Source organism: Apaloderma vittatum, unplaced genomic scaffold (assembly GCF_000703405.1).
Source record: "Apaloderma vittatum isolate BGI_N311 unplaced genomic scaffold, ASM70340v1 scaffold17315, whole genome shotgun sequence".
Classification (NCBI taxonomy): domain Eukaryota; kingdom Metazoa; phylum Chordata; class Aves; order Trogoniformes; family Trogonidae; genus Apaloderma; species Apaloderma vittatum.
In genome coordinates, this window is record NW_009716666.1 from 3,560 (window position 1) to 18,161 (window position 14,602).

Sequence of the window (14,602 nt, forward strand, 5' to 3'; positions counted from 1 at the left end):
AGAGAGAAGGACATTTTGAGCTGGACTCTTGAGTTTGGTGTTTGTGTTTGGTATTTTTTGTTGTTGGGGTCTTTTTGGTTTTTTTTCTTGAGCTTCAGAAGAAACTTGTGGGCTTGAGAAATTCTTTGCAGTTGTACAACCAAGATCAGGATCTGGTCCAGCTCCAGTAGCTTCTGTATGTTAGCAACTTTCTCTGTATAATATTATTTTGACTAGAAGATTACATCAAAAGAGGCCGTGCTGTCCGGATCCTCCGAGTGAAAAAGTAATTAGGCTCAGGACGATGCTGTCAGTTGAATCCTCATGCAGGAGCGGTCTTCTGACAAATTATACAACTTCGTACATACTTGCTACGCTGAACTCCCATTGAGGACAGTGAAGACTTTGTTATGTAGAGTGCCAAGGGGCAAAACCCTTCTAAGCACTTTCCTCATAATATTTAGCACGTAAGGTGGCTCTCCCTGACTCAGTGTACTCCAGCCTTTCTTTAAGGAGTGTGGTTATTTAATAATTTTGGCCCAAAAGATGGGGAAGGAGTTTGAAGGTACATCTGCTCTGTGTCACAGAGAGGTATTCTGTGCCGGCCGTGGAATCCTGACGCAGTACTTACCTTGGCATATTATTGCACCTCAGCTAATTTATGACAATTATCAGGGAGATACCCTAATGTTGCTTTATATGGCTTTGCTAGGAAACTGTCACAGCAACATGTGCTGATAGATATATTTATAGCTGAACTGGTAGCAGTACATTCACACTTATTTCTCTGTGGGGTAGATGATGTACATTTTACTAGCTGGATATAGGTATTTACTAGATGAGGGAGGTATTAGTCAGCGTTATCTCTCCATTAAGCCTTTCCAGTGTGGTGTAAATCATTTGCAAACAGCAGTTACAGCCCTGCAGTTCCAGTCTATGCCTGTCATCAGCTCGGTGTCTATAATTTGCAAAATGCCTGCTTCCAGTTTTGTTGCCTTACAGGACATTTTTGCTGGCTAAAGAAAAAGATGTCAAATGTTCCAAGTCACAATTACAATGTATTTTTTAATGTAGAAAAAAAATATTAGAAATAGTTCCCACCCGTTTTTCTCTCTACCACACCATGAATTCAGAATTTCAATTTAGATAGGGGATGGCTTCAGAACGAAATTAAGGTTGGCACATGTGTCCCAACATGCCTGGGTGAAAGCAGGCCACTTCTGTCAGTCTTGGTTGATGCACTTTGACATTTTCAGTGACAGATTTGAGGTTTGAAGCTCAGTATAGGAAGATTTGCTGCTTTCATTTGCCTTTATCTACTGTGCCAAGGAAAACAGAACATTCTGTTTGGGGGACTCCTTTTAAAAAGTTGTTGTATAATAAGTAGTTGTACAAAAAACATGAACTAGCTGCCCTCCTGAACTGTGTTTTGGATGAAGTAATATTTACATTTTATAGTGCTTACCTTGGCTTCCCTCTCCATCACGTGCTATAAATTTTCTGCATCCCTCCCTGCACACACAGTTGTACTTCAGAAATTGTTCCCATTCTTTGGTTGTGCTTTTAGGTCATAAATTCTGTCATCTAGAAGGAAAAGTGGAAGTTTTAAAACTGACCTTGTTAAGATTTGGCTCTGTTAAGAATCTCATGGGATACTTGAACATCACTTTCTTGAATTTTTGTAGTCAGGGCTGAATATCGTGGGATTTTGCTGTGGCACAACTGTAATGAACACCTAAGCAGCCTGTGCCTGGTTAGACCCTCTTAATAAATGTTTTGATTTTATTGAGACTAAACACAGCAATGAAAAAAAAAAAAAGGAATACTGGGTGAGTGATGGAAAGTATCAAAGATGTAGAAGGTGCCTGATCTCTTTCCCAGGGTGAGGTTTGTTCCTTCCTGCCTTCTCTCTGCCAGTTTTTCTGCTTCCTCCTCCAAGTTTTGATACTCTGGAGGGCTAGTTCCTGCTTGCTGACTAGAGTGATCCCACTGGATCTAGATTAGCCTCTGAATTTAAGCCTAATTTTTCTTTCCTCCTAGGCTTTGCTGAGCAAATCTGGTGGTCCCTCAGTTCTTGGCCTGCATTCTTATTTTCTGCTCCCAAATTCATAGTCTTGTGTTCTGTCCCTGTGCTCTTATCCAGCACTTTTCTGTTTCCTGGGCATCTTGTGGAGATCCTTTGTTGCCAGGTTTTCTGAGCTCTCCTGATTATCTCCTCAGCTGTTTGGATCAGGGTACATTAACCATGAGTTGATACAGACGATAGTGAACGGGCCGGGAAAACACTCAATAGCAAGTCCAGTTCAGTGATACAGGGGCAGAGCAATGCTGGGGGGGTTCTCATGTCTTTTATTTTTTTTTTTTTTTTAATATGTCAGTGTTTCTTAGCACTGATACTACTATTGATGCAGCACCAAAGGGAGCTTAGAGGAGACTAGTTGCTGCCTCTTAATTACTGCATTGTCTAACATTATTGAGTGCAGATATATGCCATAGGGTCTAAAAGTTAATGCAATTCACCGCATTAACCTTATTTGTTAAGAACCTTCTCTGTTGGTGTCATTTGTTTAACTGTAGTAGTAGGAAACGTGAAGAAAAGAAAGTATAGGCAATGTCCTAATAAAAATAAAAATGCTATGAGAAGCCACAGTTGTATTGCAGTAATAATGTAGGTGCTTCACGTCTTGTTTCTTGAACAAGTCAGATCTTTTGATAGATGGAGGACAACAAACTAGCTGTAAATACATTGTATAAGCTGCAGGTACTATGAAATAAAGCTGCAAATATGCTTGTAGGAGTTCTTGCTGTGTTTCTTGTGATGTTTAGAGTAGGTTTTCCAGATAGACTAGGAAAGATGTTTTTTTGAAGTGTCTGTGAGGAAATTATTCATGTGTTAATGCTGTTTATTTCTTAAACTTTTTGCAGCTATGCATGAGGTCTTCAGGTGATCCCCAAACCAATGATTTCTGATACTCTGCATTACAGATTAGGTGATTAGACAAAAATGTCTAGTGCTGCTGCTGCATGCTCTCTTTACTTTGTATTTTAGTGTAAAAATATTCCAGGTCAGTTACTGCAGAGTAACTGACTTTAACTGGTACTAGTCCATGATGCTGTATGGAAGAGAAAGACTTGCACCAGGGACTGATTTGCTTTCTGGGCCGTTACCTCTCCACTCGTTGCTGGAGGAGTAACGAACTAACAGTGCTGTTTGCCTCTGCACAATCTGAAATAAGTTGTCTTGTACTTTGAGATAATGAATAGAACTTTACAATTTGTGCCTCCAAAAATTGAATTCTGTGGATCATTTTTCCCTAATTTTTTCCACTTCCAGAATGGAGATGTGTTTCTTCCCAGCCTTGCTTATGTTACACTTATTTTGAAGTCTTCTCACAGTAATCTTCTAAGAGTGTTCTCCGTGTCTTGGCAAATAGAAGCCTCTTTTAGACAAAGTTTATTTCTGACTACAGCCTTGCTAATGAGCCATCCTGTCAAGTCTGAAATCTTGAGCGTGTCTCCGTCAGATATTCTCCTCAGTCCCATGGTGGAAAGCTCTTGCTTCAAAATGCTCAACTATAGCACAGGCCACCTGGCTTGCACATGTCTTGGTGTAAAAGACAAACTCAAGCTGTCTGTGGCCAGTCCAATGTTTAAAAGTGGACATACCAGTATTTACAAGCGAGGTATACCACATGTGAAGAAAAACAGTGTATTGTGACAGAAAATGGCAAGAAGACTGTAACTGCAAGAATGGGGAATTGGAGTAAGGTGGCTAGATGGAAGAGTACATGCGTAGTGCTGATTGTGGAGTAAGAAAGATCTGCTTAAATATCGGAATCTTGCAAAGAGGAGCGGTGTTTTAAAGTAAATTTTGGAAGGTTATTGAGCTAAAAGAATACTTTTATAGTGGGGTAGCTCTTTCTATAAGTAGACATGGAAGGTATTTATTTTCACAAAATAGTGGAAGAGTTGAAATAATCTGAAGTGTCTGGCTCAAGCATTCTTTGATTTTTGTTTCTTTAAAACATTGAAATTATTATGTTGTTTACAGTCTTAAAACATCAATGCAGCATGGAACTCAATGTTTTGATTAAATTTAAAATCTGGTTTCATATGCTTTTCAAGCAGTTGTAACATGTAACCTTGCCTGAGCGAGTCCTACAACAATTCACAATGTTCATTCCATGTGACTGGTGCAGTGGAGTGTTCAGTAAGTACATTTCAGCAAATAAGTACATTGTTTAATTTTTGTTTTTTACTGTTTCTACAGGGAATGAAACTTTAACACCAAGTCTATATTAAAGCCTGGCTAGCAGCAAGAGAGGCAAAAAGTGTAGAAGCAATGCCCTGATGAAAAGGTAAGGGAACACACTGAAAGAGTTTTCAGAAGGCTTGTGTGCTGACTTCAGAGAATTCCTGTGAAATTTGAGGTGCTTCTGCTTAGTTCCCAGGATGGTTTGGTTGCTATGAAGAAAATACTGTGGGGGAAGAAAGGCTTCTCTGGTACTTTTGCCAGGGAACTTTGGAAGTACAGGGATGGGGTGAAGGCTTTTCCCTGGGTAACTGCAGTTATTCACATGTGCTCTACCCTGTTGAGCTCTCGTGTGATGTGTGCAGTGTCACAGCTGAGGAATGGTTCCAAGTGGCTGTAGCAGGACCGACCGATTCAGTTACCTTCATTTTGCTCTTGCATGAGTAGCCACCACATTTCTGTGTGTTGGCGGCGTACTTCAACAGGAGAATGCAGCAGTAAACCTATGAGGGTGAAATGCTAAGGGGCTAACTGGCAGTTTTTAAAAATTCACTGATCTGTCTATTCATCTATTTTTCATGTGCCTTCAAAGGAAGGAAGTTCTTGGATTGCGATTATATGATGAATGCTTTAAAAAAATACATAATTTTAATAAAGCTTTGAACTGTTTTAAAAGAGGTGTATTGCAGAGCTCTGCGCTCTTTTCCGACCTACACTAGGAGACGTTTGTTCCTTGTTTACAAACAGAAAATCTCTTTGGAGTCAGGCTAGTGAAATAAAATGTCACCTGTTTTAGACAGTTAATGGACTAATAAAGAACTCAAATTAATAAGCAATTTAATATTCTCAAAGCAAAATACAGGAAGGAATGGGAATGAAGACAAGGGAGATCAAAAGATTACAAGGCAGTTGCAGTGTTTGTGTCTGCCAGAGGTGGACTGGCAAAACTGTTCTAGTGCAGTTGGATGGCTCTTGCTGCTGTCTTTCACAGGCCGTGTCTCTCTTGCACATGAAAAAGTGTGCAAGTAAACCCTTTTTGCTCTCTGGGACAGCTGGCTGCTGGGAAGTACCTGGCACTGCTGGAGCAGTTCTGGGCTGCAGCTCACATACAAGTTACCTCTACAAAAACCTGTCTGTAGGAACAGGTTATACAAATTATATCAGGTCTGGGGGTATGTGTTTGTGGTTTCCTGGGGTTCTGGGTTTTTTTTCCTTTGGAAATGGTGTGGTGCATCTATAGTAAACTGTGCTTCATGAAGCATCATGCCTGTTGCTGCTGCACAGATGGAGTATATGGCACATTCATGTTAGTTCTGGTCATGTGGTGAGGAAAAAAAGCTGATGTGTACTTCTCTCTTACAGTATTTGAATGAAAAATTTGATTTGTTCAAAAAGCTTGGACACTGATTGAGTTGTTTTGAAAATATATGAGCTGGTATAAAATCATGCCTTGTGATTTTTATTTGCTTTCTATATGAGAGTTGATGACAGCTTATAACAAATAGAGAAAAAACTTTGTTGGAAGCAAAATAAGGTAGCCTGTGTGCTGTTCTTTCTGAATTCAGTGGTGAGATCAAAGTCCCACCAGCATTTTATTTATCACAAAAGGGTCAGCCACATGGAACTCCTGTGAACCTCCTGGTCATCTTTCCTGTAACAGCAGATTGTTTTGCACTTTGCAGCACACTGGTTCTCTTTTAACACCAGCAATAGATCTATTAGATCACAGAGCTAACTTTTCAGATTAATCTCTGTTGCACAGTTGCTAAAATGCCAGCATCTATGAATTACAACAGTGGTGACAGACAACGAAAACTATTAATTAATATCTTCTAAATGTTTATGAAGAAATATGATGATACTAAAAAATTGAATAAACAACAAAACTGAGTTTACCCTTTATGCTTCAGCAAAATAGTTGAGCCAGTAGTTTCTGCATCTGTGGCTTGACCGTTTGATTGTTTCTGCTGTTCCTACATTTTGTGAAATGGCAGAAAGCCCTCTTTTCTCCCACTTCTATATAGTCATGACCTGTAAAGTTTGTGTGTGTTTTTAGTATGTTCTTACTGGTCAGCTATTCACAAGGGTATTTTGTTTCTTACTGTTGTTTCTGGTGCTTAATGTGTAGTGGTATTAATTATATGCAGTCCTTTAAAATTAATTGTCATGAGATGGATCAGAAACTATATGTTGCACTTGTTTCCAGGGTCTTCTGTAGGAGGTGATGTTTATGATCCAGTGGCATTGTCTTCAAAGTGCAGCCTTTCATCCCCAGGTGACTGAGGTGTAGAGAAGCAATAGGAGCTGCTTCTTGGTTCATGTTGAATTTCACCTGGGACCTGCTGCTTCAAGCAACACCCTTGTGCAGCGTGACTTAGTTTTGGTTGTGTTGTTCATTTGTTTGTTTTCCTGGAAGTTGTCTTGCAGTACTACCCAATGTATAGAATTATAATTCATGTTTTGCAATACCTTCGTGCTGAGTTTCTACAGAAATTAATCAGGTTCGTTACTTTGTGTGAAATGGCTTTTCGCGCAGTGATTACATGTCACTGAATTAGCTCACATTGTGTACCTTCTTCCTGGGGTCTGTTCACATGAAGTGTGCACAAACCTGCGCTCGCAGTGAACAGATGTTGAAAATTTGCGTATCACAGTAGCTCTAGTAAAGTCTGAGTCAACTTGAATAAAACACCACTGAATTGTTTTGATGTCTTCTGCATTTTATCCCATTTTTAGCTGCAAGCCTTCATATCGGAAGGCAAAGATCTGAAGGGATTGATGCATCATCATCTTGGCCTTTTTTTCTTCCCTTCTGTAAAAGCTGCATTAAATTATGAAAATGTTGCTGAGTTGTGTATTGCTTGCTATAACCTTAGGAAGTAAAGTTGTGTGATAGCAGGTGTTTGTATGTAGGGGATTCTAATTTTAACTGGCTCTAAATGAGGAGAGCTTGTCCCAGTTTTTCCTGAAAGTGCTTTTGAGAATAAACAGATGTTTGAATTTAAGACTTTTGATATAAACTTAATATGAAATAATCTATAATAAATTTGAAGATAGGTATAATGCCTATATATACATCTTTCTGTTTATTTGTAATTTTGTCTTGGCTAATACATTGATGCTATTAAGACTTAGTTGCAATTTTAACAGTGATAGTTTGTATAAAGTTTTCTTACTAAAGTATTATTTTCTTTTCAGCTTAAAAGGCATTGTGAAGCGCTCCAAAACTGGTGTAGTTCTGTGAAATAATGCTAACGAGAAAAGGAACAAACCAAAACTTTTTCTAACTCAGAATCCTTAAGGCCAAGTTCAGTTTTGTAGCATTTCTGCTGCTTTGTGCTGAGCCTGTGGTTAAGGGGCATTTTTCATGCACAACAGCGTAAGACTTGACCAGCTTTCATTCTTCTCCTCAAGTCTTTTCATGGAAAACTTTTTTCATGAGACCTTTTAATAGGGTAAGCATTGAGTTTAACTTGCTTGGTAGTTTTACTTGGGCCACCCTTTCTTCCTCAGCCGTTCTTAAGGAATATTTTGGCATTTATTTATATATATATCTACATCTATATCTATGTAGATATATATAATGTAGATATGTTTTTATATATATGTAGATGTGTTTGTAAGTATATACATATTGTTTCTGTATATATATATCTCTCTCTCTATATATCTATATAAGAAAAACTTCCTCTGGCTTCTGAGCAGTCTTTGAGCTCAGCTCTTCACATCTATGTTATGAAGCATTCAGTTTTTTCTTTCTACATTTCTTGATGCATTTTCAAACGATACTTTTTAAAAGCAACTGCATATACTCTGATGCTTTTTTTTGTTTGTGGGTTTTTTAAACTTAAAAGCAAATGCTTGTTCAGTATATTGTAGCTTAAAAAAAACCTCTTGCAGCTTATCCATTGGTCTAGAGTGATGAGCGTTGGTTGATAAACTTTTCATGATAGTTAAAATGTAGCATATGGTAGTTGAGTTTTGCAGAGAGTTGTTAATGCTACAAAATATTTAGAGCTTTGGTCATGTTGGTGTGTTGGTCTCTTGTTAACATTTAAAGGCGTTGCATGAAACTTCTTTTTTCCTCCTTGCGTTTGTCGCTAGCCTATGGTGGATTTGATGAAGCCAAATCTACAGTGGAAATAATAGTCAGCATATGCAGTGGTTGAATTTGTGTCTCTTTGGATATATCACTTCAGGAGAAGTTTGAGGTTTTAGTTATTACTCTCATGCTGCTGAGTAACATATTCCAGATGTTTTTGGAATAACTGAATTTAGGTTAAACTAAGCTTAGTTTTGTAGCTGCATTCTCTCTTTTCTCAGAAAACAAGCTAAACAGTTACTTACAAACTGTTACACTGCTATATGTTAATGATTCCTAGTAATTATGTGTTCTAAAGTGTCCCACATTGCTTATTAACCATGCAGAATGAAATAGAGGTTGGATAATTTGGGGTATTTTCTTGGCGTTTTCTTGAATAACAGAAATAACCTTAATATAAAAAGTGTTGTTTTTGTGTGGCTTTAGAAGCTAGTCAAGTCAGTCATAACCAACCTACAAAATCGGAGCTGGAAGATGGAATTACCTTTCTTGCACTGGTGGAGGAGGTTCATAGCAGTGATCAGGCACAGGCTGACTTTCTTCTTGAGCAGGGACCAGTGCTGGAAATCTGACATCAACTTAAATCAGTTTGATTAAATGTGCTGTATCAACCTGGGACATAATTTCCTAATTGCCAGTGAGAGGCGTCCAAACTTACTTTGCTTGTTTTAGTGAAGATTTGGTAATATCCAAGGGTAATGAAAGTATGAAGCTTGATAAGGCTTAATACTTGCTACCCAGAGCAAAGAATAAAGGGAGCTAAAGCAGCTGGTATAGAGGTGGCGTGAATACCCAAGTCTTGTACCAGCCGTTCAAACTATTGTAAATTGTTTGTTGAGTTTCTGAATGTTAGCAAGCTCTTGACACCCTCATGTTGTAACAGTTTCGCTTGCAGTAAAATTTTACACCCAGACAAAGTTAGCTCAACAAAAAGGAGTCTTAAATAGCTTGTCTGGTTTAAAACGTCTGGAACTGGATGACAGTAAACTTCCTGAAGCTACGTTAGCGAGGTTCCAGCATATGGGTGACTTAGATAAACGTTTTTAGCCCATTTCTGAGTGTTCCGTGAAAGAGTGAAAAGTGTTTTCTTTATTTGCAAAATAAAACTATTAAGACATAGCGTTTAATTGACTTGCAAAGTTATTCAGGAGTCTCTGACAAAGAGGAAATTGAATCCCCTGATGTGTAGTCCACTGCATTGTTTGCAAGGCCATCCTTTCATCCTACAGGTAGTACTTTGTCTTGTGCTGGAGTTAATTCTACAACATTGGTAGCAAAGGCGGAGGAAAAAAATCCCCAAAGCACCACTATACAGAAAGAATTCCTATGTAAATATATTTTTTTATCAATATATTCTAGGGAGAAAGAGTGCCATTTCCCAGGACAATTTGGCTGGAACAGAAAGGCTATATTCCTTTTCATTACAAGAAACCTCATGTGGTCTTGAATGTTTTTGTTTCACAGTGGTCTGTAGTCCATTGAAGTTGACTCAGTTTTAATGTTTTGGATAAAAGCCGGCATATTGCTGGCTATGGATGGGCTGCAAATCAAGGATCTGAGCCCCAAACCACTATGAAATGGTGTTAACTTTCAGCCTGCAAAAATACTGCAAGATCTGGCCTTGGTATCTGATGTAAAATCTTATAGGATGAAATGGCTCTGAATATTATAGCTGTATCTTTAGAATAATCAGGAGAGCCTTTGCGTATATGCTTAATGTTCAAGAAGCAAATTAATTTCAGATTATGTCGTAGAAGTCCCATTGTCATGGTGAACGGCGTGCAGTGAGACTGTGCAAAATACACACGAACTGCTTTTTGGCGCAGCCGTGAGCTTTTAGCGAGCTATCTGCAGAACTTTGCACAGTATTTTGCTGGTACTGTTGGTTCAGCTACTCTAATATCTAAGTTAACAAAAAGAGGCCACTTGGGTTTTCCATTCCAAGATTTAACAATTAACTCACGCGATTGTGGCTCACAGTTCCGAATTGGTCATGATTTCGTATGAAAAATGTTACATGGTCCGATGATGGATGTCTGTGTTGTGTATTCTTCTATGGTGTTTTCATTTATATTATTGCTAGTTTTCTGTTTTTAAAAATGAACATAACTTTATTATTTCTAATATCTTGTAATTGCATTTAGAAATACTGATGTGTATTTTGTTCTACCAGTTATAACGTCTTGTAATGGAAGATGGAAGACAAAGGGGCTCGTGTTGCTGACTACTTCGTTGTCGCAGGATTGACAGATATTGCAAAACCACTGGAGGAAGAAATCCACTTCAATGATGCTTGCCATAAAATTGCTAAACCAAAAGAACCTATTACAGATGTAACAGTACTTAATAAATCTCTGGGGGAGGAAGTTCCTCGGGGATATAAATGCATAGATGTTACTCCCTCAGGACTATCTGCAGATCTCAATAATGGCAGTCTTGTAGGGCCGCAAATATACCTTTGTTATCGCCGAGGAAGGGATAAGCCCCCACTAACTGATTTGGGGTGAGTGTTTTTTCTGCTCCGGTAGGTGATGTTGGCAATTTTATTTTGACTAATGAGCCAATAAATCAGGTTTGTTGAAGTACCATACTTCTTTAATACAATGTAAAACTAAACAGGAAGATATTTGTCGACTTGAGCATACTGTAACCTGGTGTGGTAGGTGGAGTGCCTGCTGAGTGGATTTCCCTGATAAATATAATCCTTTGCATTTAGGAGTTTTTAAAGTCATTTATAATTATCAATGTATATATTTAGGTTTAGATAAGATGCTTGACCTATTTAATACAGATTGAAAAGAGGCGAGTGGGTGATGTTCTTAGAATCAGGCAATGAATCTTTGATAGAATTGAAAATAACGCTATTTTGCAGTAAACAACACACTTAAAGACAATTATACATGAGGAAAAGTAGTATAGTTTCGTCACGAAGCTTTTCTGGTAGAATGCGATTTGATGTAATATGACCTCAACTTGTCAGTAAAAATGTTTTGATCAGAGAAGGAGACAAGCTACTCTTAAATTAGTACTATGCAGTTATAATTCTTAGCGTAGTATTAGTATTCAAAGTGTTTTCAAAAAATATGCACCTTCTGACTTTTGTTCATCCCATTTTAACTAGGGTTTTGTATGATGGGAAAGAAAGAGTAAAGCAAGGTTGTGAAATAATTCAGACAACTCCGTACGGTCGGCCCGCTAATATTAGTGGCAGCGCCTCATCACAACGAGTGTACATCACTTACCGAAGAGCATCCGAAAACATGACGCAGAACACGTTGGCTGTTACGGATATATGTATAATCATACCGAGTAAAGGAGAAACCCCTCCACATACGTTCTGCAAGGTTGACAAGAATCTTAATAATAGTATGGTAAGATGCAAAAAAACCTGGATTTTGAACACTATATTCAATGATGTAATGTTGGCGGAGTATTTGTGATAGTTCTCAGAGTACTTGGTGAAGAGTGTTGATAAGGACTCCCCAAAGATGAATCAAATCTTGGAAGATCTGGAGGATTATGTTTCTTTGTTCCTGCTTGGAACAAAGACATTTTGGAAGTCGTGGAGTCTTTTTAGTGCTGACTTGGAATTAACTTGGATTAGTTCTTAAGAACCTGTTGCATCACCGTGTGTGTAACTGGACATGGCTGTTTCTGACAGTGCTTTTATTGTTGTGATGGGAATTCTTTATGTGATGACCAGCTTCTGTTTTGTTTTTAAATTCTCCTGTTACCTCCCATGCTGTTTTACAGGTGTGATTCTCCTCAGTAGTTTCACAAACTTTTTCACTGCAGAAAGTTACTTGGGAGCAATGATGGATGCTGTTGGCTCTACGCCTATTTAAATGTTTGATAAGGTTCCAAAGGTAGCCCTGCTAAACTCCCAGGTGTCACAGCACTTTGTTTTGCAGAACTTCAGTATGTAGGTGGCTCCTGGTTGAGTCGTAGCCCTAAATGCTGGCTCTTGTGGGGTCCTCGAAAGTCAGCATGCTGATGAGGATGCTGACCACATGTGCAAGTAGCATCATGCAGAAAAGGTGATGGAAATTGATCTGTATTTGTTTTAAGTAAATGCCAGTAGATGTTAAAAAAAGGATTTTTTTTCAGTTCCACCAGTCCCTGTATTGACAGGATTCTGGGAGTGCTGTCTTATAGCAGTTATTATATCTTTTTCTCATCCATAAAAGCTTTGCCTTTACAGGGTGCTGGTCTTCTCCATTCTGTGGCTTTCCATGTCCTTTATACTCATGTCCAGAAATGGAGAACTTCAAAACCAGTGCCAGAAAGGAAATTGGTGTTTAGAAGCTTTAAAACCTGTGGTGTTTCGTTGCAGTGTGTCACAGACTCTGAAAGTGCAGATGGAATAAGGAATCAGGCTTGAAGATTGGCGTGATAAAAATAAAAAGAAAATTGTTAAGTATTATCTTAAAGTGATAAACGGATGTAGTTAAGAAGGAAATGTTGCACTCTGGGTATATATACAGAAATGCGTGGCTGTATATCTGGCTGTAGACACACGTAAGCCAGAAGTTTAACCAAATGGAAGAAAGGATTAAATATTTATATGATGGCAATTGTACTTAAAACTTTGTAGGTGTGATAACAGATGTTTTGGAGAGAACTTACAGATGTCATGCTCCACTCTCTAAACGGGTTCTGGTTGAGAGGCCTGCCGTGGACTGGTTGGCTGAGAGCTGACACTGGACTTCTCTGTCAGTTCTGAGTTTGTGGCCCTTGTCAGAGAGGATAGTGCAGCAGGGCCAGAATTCCTGTCTCTTAATGCTCTGTGGGTTTGTGTGTAAGTTAGGCTTCGTTGCAAACAAGGAAGAGGAGGTTTTCCTCCCCTTCTCTGTTACGTCACTCTGTTATGTTTCCTCACGTAATCCAATGATTTCTTTTGCTTTGCAGTGGGGTTCAGCGGTATATTTGTGTTACAAGAAGTCTGTGGCAAAAACAAACACCATATCATACAAAGCTGGTATGTATTGACTACTTTTATCTTTAATTCAGGATGTACAAGCTTATTTGTAATACTTATTGAAGAATTACCTGAGAAAGACACTGTCTTGACATTATCCAAAAAGGACTTTTTTCCCTGAAGAATTCTTTTAAAATACTGTCCTAAAATAAGCCTTAGACTTATGTATCATGACCATTTTGTTTCAAAATTTGCTTTTCATTGGGAACTCAGTTGTGTTTTTACAGGTTTCTACAAATCTGTGTCTTTCTCATGTCTGTTTTGTTGCTGATGACTGTCTCTTAAGGAAATACTTATATACGTGTATATATATGCAGAAGAAAATCCCGCAAAAGTTATTTGATGCGTTTTCATGGTCACTTTCTTTAAAAAATGTTTTGAAGAATACTGCAGGCTTCCACACTGCCCTGAACGTCAGTGACATTAAGCTCTTTAAGTATTTTTGGGTTGTGTGTCATCTTTATTTTGTTGTTTTATTTATAAGACAGAATTAGATTTGCTATGGCTCTGATGAAATATGTTGGGTTTTCTTTCTTTTTTTTTTTTCCAAATCCCTGCCTGACTTTGAGTGCAAATCATGAGCATGGTTCAGCCTTAAGCTTTGATTCATCCCTTTGAGATGCTGCTCTCTGTAAACAACGGTAGTTTAAGACTAACTAAAAAGTGGAGAGTAAATGTGTAAATAAATAAAAATTTTAAAAGGCCCCATATCTGTTAGTTGCTTGCAAAAAATTTTGCTTTTTTGATGGGGGAGAGAAAAACACACTACCTTCTTGTTTGCCAGTTTTATTGCTTATTGACATTTCACTGTGTATTAGAAAATTATGTGTAGTGATTGTGTTCTCTAATGAAGAGAAATCCTTATCCCTTCATGCAGATTTCATTCTCAGTTTGGAGTCCCCTGAGTTGGCAGTAAGAAACACTAGATTGCTCCAGCCATATGATGTAACTGAAGACCTCTGTTAAGCGCTTCTGCTTCAGAACTTCATGTTTTCCAGCTCTGCTTAAAATAAAACCTAAGCACATTAGTGTGATAGCACATGAGCTGAATCCTCAGCTGAGGTGGATCAGCATAATTAATTGATTTGATTCTATTGATATTTAAAAAACATAATCTTTCTAATCTAACACATCAGATTTTTTTCAGGAAACTTCTGGCAAGAATTAATTGTTTTCATAACTGAAAGCATCAGTTTTATTTCTCAGTTATTCAGGTTACCGGTTTTTAAACTGTATTTTAAATCTTTCACAAAATCACACATAATCACAGAATATTTGGGGTTGGAAGGGA

At 38.1% G+C, this 14,602-nt stretch overlaps 1 protein-coding gene across 1 annotated transcript; it reads left to right on the forward strand.

Annotated features, from left to right (window-relative positions):
* Positions 1–10,510: 10,510 nt before the first annotated feature.
* On the forward strand, positions 10,511–13,311 carry LOC104274103 (C-myc promoter-binding protein-like; the record flags this gene model as incomplete). The annotated part of the gene is made up of 3 exons (XM_009869633.1): positions 10,511–10,836; positions 11,455–11,704; positions 13,242–13,311. Coding segments are annotated over exons 1-3 (628 nt in total), but the record flags the coding sequence as incomplete, so codon positions are not given.
* Between the last annotated feature and the right edge of the window lie 1,291 nt (positions 13,312–14,602).